At 44.5% G+C, this 14,166-nt stretch overlaps 1 protein-coding gene across 2 annotated transcripts in view; it reads right to left on the bottom strand.

Moving 5' to 3' along the window:
* Nucleotides 1-14,166, bottom strand: part of si:dkey-197j19.5 (EF-hand calcium-binding domain-containing protein 12) — a 127,168-nt gene that overhangs the window by 76,719 nt on the left and 36,283 nt on the right. For both annotated transcript variants that reach the window (XM_068052287.1, XM_068052288.1), the window contains exon 4: nt 2,975-3,186. In XM_068052287.1, the coding sequence (XP_067908388.1) occupies nt 2,975-3,186 (212 nt within the window). The remainder of the gene's footprint in view (nt 1-2,974; nt 3,187-14,166) is intronic.

Raw genomic sequence — 14,166 nt, 5'->3', positions numbered from 1 at the left:
CCCATCTGACTATACTGTCCCCTACTACCACTACATTCCTTTTAACTCCCCTCACTTGGATGGCTTCCTGTAGCATGGTGCCATGGATAGTCTACTCATCCACATTACAGCCCTTGCTCTTGTCCATACAAGCTGCAAGAACCTCAAACTTGTTGCTCAATTGCAAGGGCTGAGGCTGCTCCAATCCCACCATTGCGATCCTCTTACCTGCCCAACAAGCTGTCACACCCTCCTACCCCTGACCAAATCAGGCGATCCTATCCGAAGGGGTGTGACTGTCTTCTGGAACAAAGTGTCCAGGCAACTTTCCCCCACCCTGATGCATCACAATGTCTGCAGTTCAACCTCCAGCTCATTAACTCTGAGCCGAAGCTCCTCGAGCCGCACATACTTACTACAGACATGGTTGCTATGGATTGCCGTGGCATCCAGGAGCTCCCACATACTGCAGCCGCAACATATCACTTGTCCTGCCATCTTTATTCTGTTAATTAAGTTAAATTTATATTCCTTACTCACCAAACTCCCTGCTTCACACTCTGTGCACTCAAGCAGCACTCAGAAAGCCCTGATTTTATACTCTCTGAAAAACAATGATCAGTGCGCTTTGCTGGAGCTCTGCTTGAGTTCAGAAACAAATTTAAGCTAGCTACAGATATTCTCAACGAGCTTGTATATCCCTGTTCAAAACTGGATGAAACCTAACTTGCCACTTAAATAATAATTTTACTTAATTGCTAATTGTAAACAAAAACTATACTTCAGAGAGAGATTAACCCTTCAAATCCCGTCACTCACCAAACTCCATTTTTCACATTCTGTGCACTCAAGCAGCACTCAGTGCTACATCTGGGCTACGAGACTGGGGTCTGGGCTCTAGATTCTGCATCTCAGTTCTGGGTCACGGCTCTTTGGTCTGGGTCTGGGTCATGTCTTGGCTCTAGGGGGTTCTGGGCTTTGTGACTGGGTTCAACACTCTGCCTCTCAGCTCATGGTCTGGGTCTGGGCTGTTGTTCTGTTTTTGGGTCTTGATCTGATTCAGAGTCTGGGACTGGCTCTGGGCTCAGCCTGGGGTCCAGGCTTTGATGGCTTTTGGTCTGGGCTCTTGTTCTGGACTCTGGTCTCGCCTCTGGGCTCTGAGTTTGGGCCTGATTCTTGGTCTGTGAGTATTACGATCACTTTCCTTTTTTGCTCCCCCACTTGAAAGGCTTCTTGTATCATGGTGCCATGGCCAGTCTACGCATCCACCCTGCAGATCTTGCTTTTGTCCACACAGTTTGCAAGCACCTCAAACCAGTTTGACAAATGCAAAGGCTGAGGCTCCTCCACTACTATTTGCTTGATCCTTTTATCTGCCTCACTCACAGTCACACCCTCCTGTCCCTCACCGCTGACCAAAACAGTTGACCCTATTCTAGGGGGTGTGGTATAAAGTGTTCAGGTGTTTTTCCCCCTCCCTGATGTTGCACAGTGTCTGCATTTCAACCTCCAGATCAAAAATCCTGATCCGGAATTCCTCTAGCTGCTTACACTTTCTTAAGACATTTTTGGCCTGGATCGCGTTGGAGTCCAGGAGATCCCACATTATACAGCTGCAACACAACACCTGTCTTGTCATTGTTACTTGTTATTTAGTTAATTAAATAGTGAGTGAACGGGGGGGGGGGGGGAAGGGGAGGAAGAAGTGGGGAGTGAGTGTGAGAGTGCCCAAAGACCTTGGTGGTGGTGCTCTCTCCCACCACCGCCACCCACCACCCCCCCCACCACAATTTGCTCTCCCTCACCCCCACTTGCTCCCCCCCGCCCGCTCTCTCTCTCTCCCCCTCCCAACCCGCTCTCTCTCTCCCTCCCGCCCACTCTCTCTCCCTCCACCACTCCACCCCCGCACCTCCCCCGCCTCCCCGCCCCCCATCTACAATCAATGATAGTTTCATGGCACCATGACCAGATTTTAATTCCTGACTTTTATTAATTAATTTGAATATATTTATTGAATTTAAACTTCACCAGCTGCCATGGTGGACTGTGAACCTGTGTCCCCAGGGCATTAACCTAGGCATCTGGCTTACCAGTTCAATGACATTACCACCACACTACCATCTCCCCACACATGTTGAGTGATTCACTCTGTATGTAACCTGTGCTAAATCTGCCCTGGGAGTGTTCGATGGGACAGTACAGAAGAAGCTTTACTCTGTATCATTTGATCCAACAGACATGTGTACAATGATGACAATTGCCTTATATTGAAAGAAAACAAGATGAAAGAACCTTTAGGAAAAAGCCAGTTAATTATTCCCGTGATTTGGACATTGAAATAGTCACCAGCTACAAGTATCTAGGTATAAAAGTAGATGATAAGTTGAACTGGAGAGAACAGTGTAGAGATGTGGTGGCCAAGGGATTGTTATATTGCCTCAAAAAGTTAAAATCTTTTCAAGTAGATTGCACAGTCCTGAAACTCTCCTATACAGCTGTAATTGAGAGTGATATCATTTTTGGACGTCTCTCCTGATATTGTTGTCTTCGAAATTCTTAAGGGATTCTTTAAGGGTACAGAGAACCAGGCAGGAAGGGTATTTGGTGAGCAGATCTTCCATGACGAAATCTGCTCTTGAAGAATTTTGACAAAAGTAAAGAACATTACGAACAGTGAGAATCACCCCTTGTCTCAGTAATACTGTTGGATGCGTTCAGGGAAAAGGCTACAATCACTTAGATGTAGGGCAAAACGGTTCTTGAACTCTTTTGTGCCTTTCTCTATCAGAACTTTTAACAGGAGCTTGATGAATGGATGAGGATATGAACTCATGGTGGGACTCACTGACTGATTATCTTAATGTACTGAAAAAGTACTACATAAATGCAAGATTTCTCTTTCCAATTTATATTACAAAATTCAAAATCACCCCTTCAAATAAACTCTGCAGATTCCAATAAACAGTACATACATAATTCTTCGTGCTGTTCTCACCTTTAACATTCTGTTCATATCCTGTTTTCTCATTTCTAATTGCTCTAGTTCTTCAGCTGTGAATGGCCTACTTTCTCTCAGATCAACTGCTGGCACTTTCAAGTAACATGAAGTTTTGCGCACAATGCGGTCACTTTGCACAGTGAAGTCCTCAACTAACTCAACTTTATTTGGCCGTAAACTTGATCGAGTGATCTCTGGCAAACCTCCCTCTGGAATTAAAAAAAAAACAAAATCAGCCAAATATTACAAGAAAACTGCCATAGCTACAGCTACTGCTGCTTGAAAGTACCTGGGATCAGGGCTCAAAATTAGTGAGAAAAGTTAAACGTAGATGGCTCCTCTCCCAATAATTAGATAGTTCCCAGATAGTACACTGATCACAGAATCATTACAGTGCCGAAGGAGATCATTCGGCTCATCATGTCCGCACCGGCTCTCTGAAACAGCACCTCCCTCAGTTCTATTCCCCTGCACATTTTTCCTTTTCATATAACTGTCTAATTCCCTTTTTGATAATTCAATTTAACCTGCCTCCGCCACGTTCTCAGGCAGTGCATTCCAAACCTTAACCACTCGCTGCGTGAAAAAAAATTTCACTTTTGCTTCTCTTATAAAATATTTCAAATCTGTGCCCTCTCATTCGCAATCCTTTCACGAGTGGGAACAGTTTTTCTCTATCTACTCTGTCCAGACCCCTCATGATTTTGAATACCTCTACCAAATCACATCCCAGCCTTCTCTTCTCCAAGGAAAACAGTCCTAACTTCTCCAATCTATCTTCATAACTGAAATTCCTCATTCATGGAACCATTCTCGTGAATCTTTTCTGTCTCTCTCCAATGCCCTCACGTCTTTCCTCAAGTGCACTGCCCAGAATTGGATGCAATACTTCAGCTGAGGCCGAATTTGTGTCTTATACAAGTTCAACATAACTTCCTTGCTCTTGTACTCTATGCCCCTATTAATAAAGCCCAGGATACTGTAAACTTTATGAACCGCTCTCTCAACCTGTCCTGCCACCTTTAATGACTTATGCACATATACACCTAGGTCCCTTTGCTCCTGCACCCCCTTTAGAATGGTACTCTTTATTTTATATTGTCTCTCCACATTCTTCCTACCAAAATCAATCAATCAAGTTCTCTGCATTGAACTTCATCTGCCACCTGTCTGCCCTTTCCACCAACTTGTCTATGTCCTTTTGAAGTTTGACACCATCATCCTCACAGTTCACAATGCTTCCAAATTTCATATCATCTGCAAACTTTGAAATTGTGCCCTGTATACCAAGGTCTAGATATATACCAGGAAAAGCAAGGGTCCCAACACTGATCCCTGGGGAACTCCACTACAAACCTTCCTCCAGCCCGAAAAACATCCATTAACCACTACTCAGCCAATTTTGTATCCATGTTGCTACCATCCCTTTTATTCCATAAACTATAACCTGGCTCAAAAGTCTGCAGTGTGGCATGGTATCAAACACCTTTTGAAAGTCCTTGTACACGGCATCAACAGCATTGCCCCCATCAACCCTCTCCGTTACCTCCTCAAAAAACTCTAGCAAGTTATTTAAACATGATTTTCCCTTAAGAAATCCATGCTGGCTTTCCTTAATTAACCTGCATTTGTCCATGTGACTATTGATTTTGTCCCTAATTATTTTTTCGAGAAGTTTCCCCACCACCATAGTTAAACTGACTGGCTTGTAGCTGCTGGGCTTATCTTTATACTCTTTTTTGAATAAGGGTGTAACTTTTGCTATTCTTCAATCCTCTGGCACTGCCCCCGAGTTTAAGGAAGACTGAAAAATTATGGCCAGTGCCTCTGCGATTTCCACCCTCATTTCCCTCAGTATCCTTGGATGCATCTCATCAGACCCTGGTATTTTATCCACTCTAAGTACAGACAGCCTATCTAATATCTAATACTTCTTAATCAATTTTAAACCCCTCTACTATAATAAAAACAAAATACTGCGGATGCTGGAAATCTGAAACAAAAACAAGAAATGCTGGAACCACTCAGCAGGTCTGGCAGCATCTGTGGAAAGAGAAGCAGAGTTAACATTTCGGGTCAGTGACCCTTCTTCGGAATTATTATTAAACCCCTCAACTGTCTGACTTACCTCCTCTTTCAACATTACCAAGGAAGAAGGTGCAACCCAGGCAAAGACAGATGCAAAGTATTTATTTAATACCTCAACTATGCCCTCTGCCTCAATGTGTAAATTCCCTTTCTGGTCCCTAATCAGCCCCACTCCTCCTTTTACCATACTTTTATTATTCATATGCCAAAAGAAAACTTTGGGATTTCCTTTAATGCTAGCTGCCAGTCTCCTTACATGCTCTCTCTTTCTTTGCTTATTTGCTTTTTCACTTCCCCTCTGGACCTTCTATATTCAGCCTGGTTCTCAATAGTCATTGAGTCATACAGCACCGAAATAGGCCCTTCAGTCCATCGTGTCTGTGCCGGCCATCAAGCACCTAACTATTCTAATCCCATTTTCCAGCACTTAGCCCGTAGTCCTGTATGCTATGGCGTTTCAAGTGCTCATCTAAATACTTCCTAAATGTTTTGAGGGTTCCTGTCTCTACCACCTCTTCAGGCAGTGTATTCCAGATTCCAACCATCCTCTGGGTGAAAAAAAATGTCCTCAAATCCCCTCTGAATCTCCTGCCCCTCACCTTAGTATTTTCTACCTGGCATCTTTCATAAGCACACTTTTTCTTCTTTATCTTAATCTCTACCTCTTTTGTTATCCAGGGAACTCTGGATTAGTTTGCCTTACCTTTCCCCTTCAAGGGGAACATACCTTGACTGTACCCAAACTATCTCTTCCTTGGAGGTAGCCCATTGTTAATCTACCGGTTTTCCTGCCAGCTTTTGACTCCAATTTATTCGCCCCAGCTCCATTCTTAGCCCACTGAAGTAAGCCTTCCCCCAGTTAATTATTCTTACCCTGGATTGCACTTTGTCCTTTTCCATAGTCAGCCTAAACCTTATGAAACAATGATCATTATCCCCTAAATGCTCTCCTACTGAAACCTGATCCACTGAGCCCACCTCATTCCCAAGAACCAGGTCTAGCAGTGCCTCCTTTCTCATTGGACTAGCAACATACTGTTGTAGAAAATTTTCCTGAACACACTCTAGGAACTCTTGCCCCTCACTGCCCTTTACACTACTATTATCCCAGTCTATGTTGGGATAATTGAAGTACCCCATTATAACTACTCTATAAGTTTTGCATCTTTCTGTAATTTCCTTGCAAATTTGTTCCTCCATGTCCTTCCCACTAGCTGGTGGCCTATAGACAACAGCGAGCAATGTAACTGCACCTTTTTTGTTCCTTAGCTCTAACTAAATTGATTCTGTCCTCGACCCCTCTGGGACATCCTTTTTCTCCAGCACTGCAATGTCTCCTTCATCAACACTGCTGCCCCTCCCCCTTTTTTCCCTTTCCTACCTTTCCTGAACACCTTGTATCCAGGAATACTTAACACCCATTCCTGCCCTTCTTTGAGACAGGTCTCTGTTATAGCCACAACATCATATTTCCACATGGCAATCTGCGCCTGTACCTCACCAGTCATATTAACCACACTCCGTGCATTCACATTAACCCTGATTCAGACTTTATTACTTTCTCCCTTACTCTGACCCCACCTAATAACGTACTATTCCCTAATCTAGTGCTATTTCCCCCCATATTCTGTGCATCTTGGTAGTCCTCTCTAATACTTGATCCTGGTTCCCACACCCCAGACAAGTTACCAGTTTTGCCTCCATCCAATCTGAACTCCCTCTCAAGTTCCCATTCTCCTGACAATTTAGGTGTCAAAAAGGTACCAACTTTATATCCAATCTATCCTGATGTATGTGATGTCAGCAGGGGCTCCAACTGAGCTCAGTACCATGGACTGAAGATTATGCAGCGTTTCAGCTACAGAATGCTATCCAGTAAGGTTGAAATGAAGTGAGGGTATTAAGTACTAGGGGCATCAGGCTCAGTTGTGATGGTGTCCCCACAGTTGAACAGCCTGTAGCCAATCACCTTCAAAAGCTCATCCTAAAATGTAGAACAACAAAGGAAAATATTTAAAACAGTGTTCAACAGAGTGCATATATATGTGAATATATTGATAGAAACATAGAAAATAGGAGCAGGAGTAGACCATTCGGCCCTTCAAGCCTGCTCCGCCATTCATTATGATCATGGCTGATCATCCAACTCAGTAGCCTGTTCCTGTTTTCTCCCCATATCCTTTGATCCTTTTAGACCCAAGAGCTATATCTAACTCCTTCTTGAAAACATACAATGTTTTGGCCTCAACTGCTTTCTGTGGCAGCGAATTCCTCAGGCTCACCACTCTCTGGCTGAAGAAATTTCTCCTCATCTCAGTCCTGAAAGGTTTACCCCATATCCTTAGACTATGACCCCTGGTTCTGGACTCCCCCACCATCAGGAACATCCTTCCTGCATCTACACTGTCAAGTCCTGTTAGAATTTTATAGGTTTCTATGAGATTCCCCCCTCACTCTTCTGAACTCCAGCGAATATAATCCTACCCGACTCAATCTCTCCTCGTACGTCAGTCCCACCATCCCAGGAATCAGTCTGGTAAACCTTCGCTGCACTCCCTCTATAGCAAGAACATCCTTCCTCAGATAAGGAGACCAAAACTGCACACAAATATTCCAGGTGTGGCCTCACCAAGGCCCTGTATAATTGCAGCAAGACATCCCTGCTCCTGTACTCGAATCCTCTTGCTATGAAGGCCAACATAGCATTTGCCTTTTTTACCACCTGTGGCACCTGCACACTTACCTTCAGCGACTGGTATACGAGAACATCCAGGTCTCGCTGCATATTCCCCTCTCTCAGTTTATAGCCGTTCAGATAATAATCTGCCTTCCTGTTTTTGCTACCAAAGTGGATAACCCCACATTTATCCACATTATACTGCATCTGCCATGCATTAACCCACTCACTCAACTTGTCCAAATCACCCTGAAGCCTCTCTGCATCCTCCTCACAACTCACCCTCCTACCTAGTTTTGTGTCATCTGCAAATTTGGAGATATTACATTTAGTTCCCTCATCTAAATCATTAATATATATTGTGAATAGCTGGGGTCCCAGCACCAATCCCTGCGGTACCCCACGAGTCACTGCCTGCCATTCGGAAAAAGACCCATTTATCCCTACTCTTTGTTTCCTGTCTGCCAACCAATTTTCTATCCATCGCAAAACACTACCCCCAATCCCATGCGCTTTAATTTTACACGCTAATCTCTTATGTGGGACTTTGTCGAAAGCCTTCTGAAAGACCAAATAAACCACATCCACTGGCTCCCCATCATCAACTCTACTAGTCACATCCACGAAGAATTCTAGTAGATTTGTCAAGCATGATTTCCCTTTCGTAAATCCATGCTGACTCTGCCTGATTCTACCACTGTTCTGTAAGTGCTCTGCTATAAAATCTTTGATAATGGACTCTAGAATTTTCTCCACTAATGATGTCAGGCTGACTGGTCTATAATTCCCTGCTTTCTCTCTACCTCCCTTTTTAAATAGCGGGGTTACATTAGCTACCCTCCAATCTGTAGGAACTCTTCCAGAGTCTATAGAATCTTGGAAGATGGCTGTACTGCGTTGTAATGTTCTATGTTCTATGACCACCAATGCTTCCACTATTTCTAGGGCCACTTCCTTAAGTACTCTGGGATGCACACCATCAGGCCCTGGGGATTTATAGGCCTTCAATCCCAATTTCCCAAACACCATTTCTCTACTTAGACTGATTTCTTTCACTTCCTCTCACTAAACCCAACATTTCTGGTATGATATTTGTGTCCTCCTTTGTGAAGACAGAACCAAAGTATGCATTTTAGTTGGTCAGCCATTTCTTTGTTCCCCATAATAAATTCCCCTGTTTCTGACTGTAAGGGACCTACATTTGTCTTCACCAATCTTTTTCTCTTCACATACATATAGAAACTTTAACAGTCAGTTTTTATGTTCCCCGCAAGATTGCTCTCGTACTCTATTTTACCCTTCTTAATCAATCCCTTGGTCCTCCAGCCCAGCACATCAGTTCAAAAGAGAAGGCTGAAACATTTGCATCCATTTTCAGCCAGAAGTGCCAAGTGGATGATCTCAGCCAATCCGATTCACTCCACGTGGTATCATGAAACGGCTGAAGGCACTGGATACTGCAAAGGCTATGGGCTTTGACAACATTCCTGCAATAATACTGAAGACTTGTGCTCCAGAACTAGCTGTGCCCCTCGCTAGGCTGTTCCACGACCGCTACAAAACTGGCATCTACCCAGCAATGTGGAAAATTGCCTGGGTATGTCCTGTACACAAAAAGCAGGACAAATCCAACCTGGCCAATTGCTGCCCTATCAGTCTACTCTCAATCATCAGCAAAGTGATGGAAGGTGTCATTGACAGTGCTAAAAAGCAGCACTTAACTCAGCAATAACCTGCTCACTGCAGCTCTATTTCGGCTCCGCCTGGGCCACTTAGCTTCTAACCTCATTGCAGCCTTGGTCCAAACATGGACAAAAGAGTTGAACTCCAGAGGTGAGGTGAGAGTGACGGCCCTTGCAAAACTGGCGTCAATAGAAATCAAGGAGAAAGTTCTGCACTGGTTGCAGTCATACATGGCACAAAGGAAGATGGTTGTAGTTGTTCGACCTCAATCATCAATGACCTTCCCTACATCAGGAGGTCAGAAGTGTGGATGCTCGCTGATGTTCGCACAATGTTCAACACCATTTGCAGCTCCGCAGATACTGAAACAGCCCATGTCCAAATGCAGCAAGACTTGGACAACAGCCAGCTTGGGCTGATAAGTGGCAAGTAACATTCGAGCCACACAAATGCCAGGCAATGACCATCTCAAACAAGAGAGAATCTAACCTTCTCCCCTTGACGTTCAATGGCATTACCATCACTGAATCCCCCACTATCAACACCCTGGGGGTTACCACTGAACACAAACGGAACCAGACCAGCTACACAAATGCTGTGGCTATAACGGAAGATCAGAGGCTGGGATTCTGCAGCGGGTAACTCAGCTCCTATCTCTCCAGTGCCCACCATCTACAAGGCACAAGTCAGGAGTGTGATGGAATACTCTCCACTTTCCTGGATGAGTGCAGCTCCAACAACACTCAGGAAGCTTGAAACCATCCAGGACAAAGCAGCCTGCTTGAGTGGCACCCCATTCACAAAAATACACTCCCTCCACCACCGACACACAGTAGCAGCAGTGTGTACCATCTGCAAGATGCACTGCAGCAATGCACCAAGGCTCCTTAGATAGCACCTTGCAAAGTCGTCACCTCTATCACCCAGAAGGCCAAGGACAGCAGATGCATGGGAGCACCTGCAGGTTCCCCTCTCAGCCACACACCATCCTGGCTTGGAACCATATCACGTTTCTTCAGTGTCAGTGGATCAAAATCCTGGAATTCCCTTCCTAACAGAACTGTTGGTGTACCTACACCACAAGGGCTGCAGCGGTTCAACAAGGCAGCTCACCACCACCAGTTCAAGAGCAATTAGGGATGGGAAATTAATGCTGGCCTTCCCAGTGACAACCACGTCCTACAAACAAAGAAAAAAAACTTGCACCAAGTCCTGTTCACCGGTCACCCCTGTGCTTGTTGACCTACATTAGCACCAAGTGAAGCAATGTCTTGATTTAAAAATTCTCATCCTTGTTTTCAAATCCCTCCAAGGCCTCACCTCTCCCTAGCTCTAATTTCCTCAAGCCCAACAACCCTCCAAGATACTTAGCAGGTCTGGCAGCATGTGTGAAAAGCGAAGCACAGTTAACGTGGGCACACAGTGGGCGGCACAGTGGCGCAGTGGTTAGCACTGCAGCCTCACAGCTCCAGGGACCCGGGTTCGATTCTGGGTACTGCCTGTGTGGAGTTTGCAAGTTCTCCCTGTGTCTGCGTGGGTTTTCTCCGGGTGCTCCGGTTTCCTCCCACAAGCCAAAAGACTTGCAGGTTGGTAGGTAAATTGGCCATTATAAATTGTCACTAGTATAGGTAGGTGGCAGGGAAATATAGGGACAGGTGGGGATGTTTGGTAGGAATATGGGATTAGTGTAGGATTAGTATAAATGGGTGGTTGATGGTCGGCACAGACTCGGTGGGCCGAAGGGCCTGTTTCAGTGCTGTATCTCTAATCTAATCTAAAACGTTTTAACCTGAAATGTTAACTCTGCTTCTCTCTCCACAGATGCTGCCAGACCTGCTTAGTATTTCCAGCATTTCTTGTTTTATTTCAGATTTCCAGCATCTGCAGTATTTTGCTTTTATGTTAACCCTCCAAGATATGTGTGCTCCTCTAATTTTGGCTTCTTGAGCATCCCTGATTTTAATCTCTCCACCATTGGTGGCGATGCCTTCTGTTGCCTAGGCCCAAAGCTCTGGAATTCTCTCCCTACACTTCTCTGCCTCTCAACCCTGCATTCCTCCTTTATGACACTCCTTAAACCTACCTCTTTGACCAGATTTTTGGTCATCTGACCTAATATCTCCTTTTTGTGGCTCAGTGTCATACTTGGTTTTATCATGCTCCTGTGAAGTGCCTTGGGATGCCTTATTATGCTAAATGCACGATTGGTCATTTGGCAGTACAGAACTTGAGTATTGCTGAAAATAGAAACATGCTGTCAAAGCTTTTTGTCTTGCACTCCTGTCATATATGTCACCTGGCAGATCATTACACTAGTCCAGCAAGTGTTTTTTTTAAGCTTAAGGTAATGCATTTTGGAAGGTCTAATACAGGTGGGAAGTATACAGTAAATGGCAGAACCCTTAGGAGTATTGACAGGCAGAGAGATCTGGACGTACAGGTCCACAGGTCACTGAAAGTGGCAACGCAGGTGGATAAAGTAGTCGAAAAGGCATACGGCATGCTTGCCTTCATCGGTCGGGGCATAAAGTATAAACATTGGCAAGTCATGCTGCAGCTGTACAGAACCTTAGTTAGGCCACACTTGGAATATTGTGTACAATTCTGGTCGCCACACTACCAGAAGAATGTGGAGGCTTTGGAGAGGGTACAGAAGAGGTTTACCAGGATGTTGCCTGGTCTGGAGGGTATTAGCTATGATGGAGAGGTTGCATAAACTCGGATTGTTTTCACTGGAACGACAGAGGTGGAGGGGCGACATGATAGAGGTTTACAAAGTTATGAGTGGCATGGACAGAGTGGATAGTCAGAAGCTTTTTCCCAGGGTGGAAGAGTCAGTTACTATGGGACATAGGTTTAAGGTGCGAGGGGCAAAGTTTCGAGGGGATGTGCAAGGCAAGTTATTTTTACACAGAGGGTGGGGAGTGTCTGGAACTTGCTGCAGGAGGTGGTGGTGGAAGCAGGTACGATAGCGACGTTTAAGAGGCATTTTGACAAATACATGAATAAGATGGGAATAGAGGGATACGGTCCCCGGTAGTGCAGAAGGTTTTAGTTTAGACAGGCATCATGATTGGCGCAGGCTTGGAGGGCCGAATGGCCTGTTCCTGTGCTGTACTGTTCTTTGTTCTTACTTTCAAGCAAGGCTTTCTAGTCATGTTGAGCGGCAGGTCCAATGGATACGAATTTAGACCCGTTATGAAAAATGGCGTGCATTTTGTTGATAATAGTCCCGCTTGTTAAGGATGACTATTCCTGTCCCTTTGTCAGGTTTACTGATGTGTATGTCCAGATTGGTCTTCAGGCCTCGCCACGCTGTCAGACACTCACATTGCATGTGGAAATCAGACACGTCGTTCAGAATCATACAATATGCTTGCATTAGATCAGCTAGGCGCACTTTCGAGGATTCAGCGTCTTCAGTGGATACTGGTCTGTGGCGGGAAAATTGGGAGTAAAGGAGTTGGAGCTCAGAAAATACCTCCTCCCGTTTGATTTGAGATGAAGGCACACCAAAATTGAAACAGCGTGCAAGAAAACTTGTCACTTTCTGAGCTATTTGTAAGGTGCGAATCCAGGTGGGGTAGAGGAACAATGGAGTCTCGAAGTTCAAATACACCAATCACTAAAAGCTGCTCCACAGGTTAGTAAGGCCTTTAAAAAAAAAGCAAACCGATCACTAGGCTATATTTCTAGAGGGATAGAATTAAAAAGTAGGGAAGTTATGCCAAACCTACATTGAGCCTTGGTTAGAACACACTAAGAGTACAGTGTGCAGTTCTGCATGCTATATAAAAAGGATATAGAAACACAGGAGAGGGTGGGAAAAAAAAAGATTTACAAGGAATCTTCCAGAAATGTGAGAATATAAATATCAGGAAGAGGCTGGGTCTCCTCTCTCAAAAAAAGGAGGCTGAGGGATGATCTAATCGAGGTCTTTAAAATTATGAAAGGTTTGAAAGAGTGGATACAGCAGGGTGGAAGAGTCAGTTGCTAGGGGACATAGGTTTAAGGTGCGAGGGGATGTGCGAGGCAAGTTTTTTTTACACAGAGGGTGGGGAGTGTCTGGAACTTGCTGCCGGGGGAGGTCGTGGAAGCAGGTACGATAGCGACGTTTAAGAGGCATTTTGACAAATACATGAATAGGATGGGAATAGAGGGATACAGACCCCGGAAGTGCAGAAGGTTTTACTTCAGACAAGCATTGTGTGCAAGAGTGTAACTAGAGGTCATCAATATAAGATAGTCACCAAGCAATCAAATAGAGAATTCACAAGAAACGTTTTTACCTAGAGAGTGGTGAGAATGTGGAACCTGTTATCACAGGGAGTGGCTAAAGCGAATAGTATTGGTACATTTAAGGGGAGGCTAGACAAGCATATGAGGGAGAAGTGAAAACAGGGTTCTGCTGACAGATTTAGTTGAGGAAAGAGAGGAGGAGGCTCAAGTGGAGCATGAACTGGTTAGGCTGAATGGTCTATTACTTTGCCATACATCTTGTGTAATCCTATGTAAATCTCTACCATTAAAGGTTGATTAGCAGTCTTGGAGCGTCAGCACTTGGAACTAAAAGGAGAAATTTGATGACAGCAAGACATGTGCAGTGTTTCATCAAAGGTACTGAATTAAAATAGAAATAAATCTAACAGTTAACATCATGCAATCTTTTCCCTTTCAAGTATTTACCCAATTCCCTTCTGAAAGTTATTATTGAATTTGCTTCCGCCACCCTTTCAGGCAA

This window comes from Heterodontus francisci, chromosome 19 (assembly GCF_036365525.1).
Source record: "Heterodontus francisci isolate sHetFra1 chromosome 19, sHetFra1.hap1, whole genome shotgun sequence".
Classification (NCBI taxonomy): domain Eukaryota; kingdom Metazoa; phylum Chordata; class Chondrichthyes; order Heterodontiformes; family Heterodontidae; genus Heterodontus; species Heterodontus francisci.
Note: the sequence above shows the minus strand (reverse complement) of the source record. Positions and strands in the feature narration are given on the sequence as shown.